The sequence below is a fragment of the Camelus ferus genome, chromosome 10 (assembly GCF_009834535.1).
Source record: "Camelus ferus isolate YT-003-E chromosome 10, BCGSAC_Cfer_1.0, whole genome shotgun sequence".
NCBI classification, from domain to species: Eukaryota; Metazoa; Chordata; class Mammalia; order Artiodactyla; family Camelidae; genus Camelus; species Camelus ferus.
The window spans coordinates 54,742,788-54,749,502 of NC_045705.1; the positions used below are offsets into that span (position 1 = coordinate 54,742,788).

General features: G+C 39.3%; 1 protein-coding gene across 1 annotated transcript; it reads left to right on the plus strand.

Moving 5' to 3' along the window:
* Nucleotides 1–4,907: 4,907 nt before the first annotated feature.
* On the plus strand, nt 4,908–6,448 carry LOC102521786 (olfactory receptor 6). Its single transcript, XM_032490462.1, has one exon. The coding sequence runs from the start codon at nt 5,482–5,484 to the stop codon at nt 6,436–6,438; it is 957 nt and encodes a 318-aa protein (XP_032346353.1). The 5' UTR covers nt 4,908–5,481; the 3' UTR covers nt 6,439–6,448.
* Nucleotides 6,449–6,715: the final 267 nt, after the last annotated feature.

Sequence of the window (6,715 nt, forward strand, 5' to 3'; positions counted from 1 at the left end):
TAAATTGACATGCTATTTACAACTCACTATGTGTATTTATAAAAATAAATTCACAAATAAAAAATTTACTTTTGTTCTTGCTCATGAATTTGAGTGCAAAAAAATGTGTTCACATGAATGCTGTAAAGATGGCACCAAAATTCTACTGATCAGCATACTTACATTTGTTAATCTTTTCTCTGATAGAAAATTATTTAAGAGGGAACTAAGAATATCCCCAAATATTGGACAATAACCTTTATCTGCAGCTACCACACTTACCATTTTCAAAGAGTGATATGGTAGGGGAGGGGTATAGCTCAGTGGTAGAGTGTGCTTAGCATGTATGAGGTCCAGTGTTCAATTCCCAGTACCTCCATTAAAAAAATAACAACTAAATAAATAAATAAATAAAACTAATTACCTCACCCAAAAATAATTTTAAAAAGTGAGATATACACAGAGGGGGTGGTGCAGGCAAAGACTCATTCTGTCACACGTTAGATCTGTGTCCTCAGTCTCCTAATTGGTGAGCAGGCCTGGACCAGACCTGAGACATAAGGTCATTTCTTGTTCCTCTGGCCTAACTCCTAGACTTTGAAAAGCCTGGGCAGTCTCCTTGTACTTTCCCCTAGACCCACCATCTAATCACCGCCCTCAAGATCTTATCACTCTAATGGTAAATGGAGACAGGGAAAGACGAAATTAGAGGAAAGAGGAGGTTTACAGCAGAGATGCCATCAGCTGCCTTTTCCATGTGCCCGTGGCCTTGTCTCCTGCCCTCCTTTGCTTTGGATCCTTGCTTATTTTCTTCTTGGATTTCTAAGAATGGATATTTCTCCTGCCATACCTCTTCCTCAGGTTATTCTCAATAACTATTCACATGAGATATGAAAGAGAAGAACAATGTAAAACAACCCAAAAGGAAGAGCCAAGGCAACAGACGTTTCCTTAACAGATAAAAGAAGCATAGCTGGCCACTTCTAAATTTGCTTTACCAACTGCAGCTTGATTTCCTAGGCCCATGTTCAATTGTTTGTCTTTGATGTTTACGAATACTTGTCTTTTGAGTGGGGGAAATGGAGAGAAAGTTGTTCTTCTCCCTAGAGCTTAGTATGTACTATTAACACTGTTAAATCCTCTTTTGTGTATTTTGATCCTCTCACCAACACCCTCCCAAATAATATTAATGCCTTAAAGTAATAGGTCATGGGTAATTATTACTTCCTGGACAAGCAGAGTGGAAGGAAAATAAAGGGTTAGGGCTAGAGTTAGGATCAGTCCCCAGGTTGATTTGCCACAAAGCTGTTGCTGCTCTGTTTCTCCAACTGGTAATTATTTGGCACCTTCTCTGTTGACCCTTGGAGGTCACTAGGGGAAATTTCTCTAACTTCTTTGTCATTGTTGCTTTTGAAAATCCTGCAGCGTTTGTGAACAAGGTCCCCAAGGATGTGTCTTTTAAAGGACAGTTGTTTCTACCGAGCAGTGGGTTTATTGCATCCTGGAACTGTACAGTTCTAAGTTCTGTCTGAATGAGGTCTGTGGGAGGAGTCAACATACAAAGCCAGCCCAAGTTCAGTGGCAGAGAAATAGAACAAGAGAAAGAAGAGAGGAGTGGGAAGAGATACACACTGAATATATACAGAGAAAAAAAATCTATAAAACAGAAAAAAAAAACCTCTCCCACCTTGGATTCTTATCGTCCAACAGGGCATCCAACAGACTCAGAAGTAACTTTTAATTTTTGAATTTAAATGTTGTACCACAAATATGAATTTGAGGTGAAGTTGCCTTTTCCTTGAATTATATAGAAGAATAATTTTTAGTTTCTGTATAATCCACCTGGACCCTAGAATCTTTCCCAGGTGAGAAGAATTACAAAGTTATCGAATTCTTAAGTTTCTCAGAGAAGCAATTTTCAAGGATTTAGATCAGGTTATTGCCAGAGCCGCTCCTTTACTTCTTTTTCCTTTTTCCAGCCTCTTTCCTTTCTGTCCTCTATCTTCAAGCCCCAAAGTGAAGAGGCAAAGACTCACAGTGGTAGCACAGGGCATATTCTATGAATACCTCTCCACGGGTTGAATTACTGGACAATGGAATCAAGGTCTCCAAAGCCAGACTCAACTAAGATGACCTACTTCAGTAAGATTCCTCAAGAGGAATAACAGAATGCATTACGGTGAGACATCTGGTCAATTAAACATCACAAGTTATTTGCTTACTGAGTGCCAACCATGCATCAAGAACTGAGCTAAACATTAGAGATAAAAAGATAAACAAGCTAAAAATAGGATAAATTTGGTATTTTCAGGGAGCTCATAAATCTAGTAGTGGTGACAGGTAAACAAAATAATACATGTTATCATGATATGATGCTTTTAGGTCCAAAATATTATAAAACCAGATAGCTGGGGTGATGGGAAGGAGATGGTGATAGCAAAGGGTGGTTAGGGATGGTTAAGTAGGCATTTGCCAGGTGGCAAGAGTTAGAAAGAATTTCAGATAGAAGACAGAGTATGTGCAACTGCATAGAGTCTTGAAGGAGGATATTGTACTGAACAACTTTAAATTCCTCAGTGTGGCTTGAGCTTGGGTTGAGTAGCTGAGGAATATTAGGATACGAGGGATGTGGGAGTCAGATCATGAGGGACCTGCTATGCAACATGAAGAGTTCAGATGTACAGTATAATCACTGAAGGGTTTGAGCTGGAAAGTCACATGTTCATATTTATATTTTAGCAAGATTACTCAGTCTGGAGAGGGCAATACTATTTAATGTCTATACATGTTGTCTTGAATGGACAACAGACCTTGCCAGAGTCTGTATGGGTCTTAGCCCCCTGCAGTGCGGGCTCACTATATCTCTGCTGAGACTTGAACCTTTATTTTCTTTTTCTTGTGATGAGAGCTTTAAAAAAAAATGTTTCCTGAAGTGTAGTTGATTTTGCAGTGTTAGTTTCAGGTGTACAGCAAAGCGATTCAGTTATACATATACATACATATATTTGTTTGCTTTTCAGATTCTTTTCCATTGTGTTATTACAAGAAATTGAATATAGTTCCCTGTGCTATTCAGCAGGTCCTTGTTTATTTTATATATACAGTAATATGTGTCCATTAATCCCCAGCCCCTAGTTTACCCCTCCCAGCTCTTTCTCCTTTGGTAATCAGTTTATTTTCTATGTCCATGAATCTGTTTTTGTTTGTAAATAGAATTTGTATCATCTTTTTTAGATTCCACATATAAGTGATATCATATGAGATGTCTTTCTTTGTCTGACTTACTTTATGCAATATGATTATCAAGACTTGAACTTTTGACTTTCCTTTCCATCTACCTTCCACCTGAACTGCACAAACTGCCTCCCGTTATTCGTCCCATTCCCCTAGTTCTCATCAAACTTCCACTTCCTTCTTGAGAAAACCTATTTCCCACCTGTAGCATCTTCCAAGTGATATATATCAATCTATTCCTTTGATTCAGCAGGTGAGTCCCACCCCTGACTGAGCCAACACTCTTTTCCTAATAAAGACCTTCAAAGTTAGGAAACAGTGACTGGGTGAGCCATACCAGGTCAGTGGCTGGATCAGAGGTCACTATACAGTGGGGAAGCTCATACAGATTTAGATACATATGAGGGTCAATGAGGGGTAGGGTGAAGAGCATCAAAGTCTTGAGGAGAAAAAACTGTAATAGCTTGTTTACTTGTTTTTTCTCCTCAAGACTTTGAATGGGGAAATCTGACCTTTTCATCTTTATATTTTCAAAATGCAGGGTGGGGCCAAGCCTCCAATGAGTATGCGTTAGATCTTTATCTTAACCACTAACGATTCTATAAATTATCAGCATGCATAATTTGTTGAATGTTTTAGTATTACAACTTTTTTTTTCACTCTTAAAGGAATTAAAGTTTAGGCAAACTGAGGTTTGCTCCAGATTATAAAGTTATTAAGAGATAAATCATGGACTAGACTTCAGGTCTTCCAAGTACTTGTCGCACTGGTCTCCAGTTTCCTTAATCCTTTACACTCCAAATGCTGGGGCTTCTTTTGTCCATGTTGAGTCTCTTGTTATGTTACTCTTTTGTTTTCTATGATTCCTAAAATAGCAGACACAAGTGAGGGTGCATTCCTATGTAAAAATTCCTTCACAATCTTGTTATGTAATTGGTAAGATTTAGGCTGTGCTTCCATACTGTGTCATACCTCCTGGGCAAAAATGACTTCCCTGAGAGAGTTGTTAAAATTAATTAAATGATAATGCTTTTTAGTAGAGAAAGATGTCACATTTGAGTTCATTTCACTGTGGTAATTTTTCCAACATATATAACCAATTACTTTATTGGAGATCTGGGGCTTTTAGGCCACAGAGTAGATATAAATCAGAAATAATTACTAAACATCTAGGAAATTTCACATCTTATTCTTCTTTCATTTCAGGTCCCTGAATTCTGCCTTTCCCTTTCCAGGTTGTCTTGCTTGGTCTCCTTGAAAAGTATGTTTCTTTCTTTAGAATGATTTTATTTATAATCTCAAGCCAACTTTTATTTCTACTTTTCTCTTTCTTTTATCTCAACTTAGGATGGAAGTGTTTTTAAATTTCAGTTCTCTCCTCCGATTATATACTGTGCCCTGGGAAGCCCAGGACCCTTCTGAGTTGTTGAATTTCCTGACTTCTCACTCCCAACGCAGCTTCTTAAATGCAACGTGTCCTCAAGAATTATCCACAATGAGGAGGAGTTTCAGTCAGTGAGTAGATAGAATTAACACTTCTTCCAGCAATGTATGTGTGTATATAATATTATATATGCATAAGTAAAACTATTTTGTATATATTATATATATAACTATTATCATTAGTGTTCCTAGGAGCCATCTAAAAAATCAAAATGTATATAATGACTCTAAGAGGGTAGACGTTCCTTCATTCAATTTTTTACGCCATGGCCTTAAAAATAGGCACTGAATTGTTAAGCACTTTTGCCAGTGTCTTCAGAAGACACAACATAGCTAAGGAGTAGACCAGAGTCAGCAATTCTTCTGGTCAGGAGGGTCTTTTCCAGTTGATATTCTGATTTTATTTTCTCCAGATTTTGAACTTCCCTGCTTCCTGGACCATCCTCAGCACTTTTCCAATCACGATGGTCTCCTACCAAACAGCTACCCCTGAAATCTGTGAATATGCTGAGAAGAAAAGGATTTCTATCTAGCACTCCCGAAGACCTCTTTCTGACCCAGATCCAAAGGCCTGAAACCTGAATCTGACTTCATGATTTTGCTTTGAGATCCTCTGCTTTGTATCGGGGGTGGATTTGTTTTCAGGTCCTATTCTGATACCCTATTTTCTGGAGAGGATCTTGCGGCCTCTCATGATTCCCAAATTGCATCCTGGGACCAGATTATGGCACTAGGATTAAGTTTAATCCCTTGCTGCTAATGTGAATTTCCCTCTTCAGTTTGGTGCTACTATCCTTAAATCCTTTGTCTTTTCATGTCCTAACCATGCGGAAGGAAAACATCACCCATATCAGTGAATTCCTCCTGGTGGGCTTCCCTGCTTCCCCTTGGCTGCAAGTTCTGCTGTTCCTCCTCTTCCTCATCACCTACCTGTTTGTGCTGTTGGAGAATTTAGTCATCATCCTCACTGTATGGGTCACTGGGTCCTTGCACAAGCCCATGTACTATTTTCTGGGCACCATGTCCTTTCTGGAGACCTCATATATATCTGTCACTGTCCCCAAGATGCTGGCTGGATTCTTACTTTGTTCCAATACTATCTCCTTCCTGGGATGCATGACCCAGCTCTATTTCTTCATGTCACTCGCTTGTACTGAGTGTGTGCTCTTGGCTGCCATGGCCTATGACCGTTATGTGGCTATATGCTGGCCTCTTCACTATCCAGTCATGATGACCACAGGATTTTGTGTTCAGCTAACCATCAGTTCCTGGGTGAGTGGCTTCACCGTCTCCATGGCAAAGGTATACTTCATCTCCCAGGTTGCCTTCTGCGGCAGTAATATCTTGAACCATTTTTTCTGTGATGTTTCCCCCATCCTCAAACTGGCCTGCACAGACTTTTCCATGGCTGAGCTGGTAGACTTTGTGCTAGCCATTGTCATCCTTGTGTTTCCTCTCACAGCCACTGTCCTTTCCTATGCCTTCATTGTCTCTGCCATCCTGCACATTCCCTCCGCCGCTGGGCAGCAGAAGGCCTTCTCCACCTGTGCCTCTCACCTTACAGTGGTGGTCATCTTCTACACGGCTGTGATCTTCATGTATGTCCGACCTCGGGCCATTGCTTCATTTGATTCTAACAAGTTGATCTCAGCCATCTATGCAGTCTTTACTCCCATGCTCAACCCCATCATCTACTGCCTGAGGAACAAGGAGGTCAAAGATGCCATCAGGAAAACCATGGCAAGTGGCCGAGCCCTTCTCTTGAGAGATTCTCTTTGCTGAAGAGACTGAGCTATTCCTTCTTTTTTCATCATTTGCAATTATAAACATACTGATTTAGCACAATAATTAAGGGATAAGGAGCCAGATATCAAAGGAAACCCCCTTTTCTTTCAGGTCCTAATTAAATGCTTCCTTTTATAAGACAATGTGTGATATGATCAGAACTCTAAGAGACATGTATTAGTAAAATAGTTATAAAATAATTTTATTTTTATGAAGACATTTAGAAATAATGTTTTTAGAGTTCTATTGGTGATATTTTTTCCATTTTGAATTT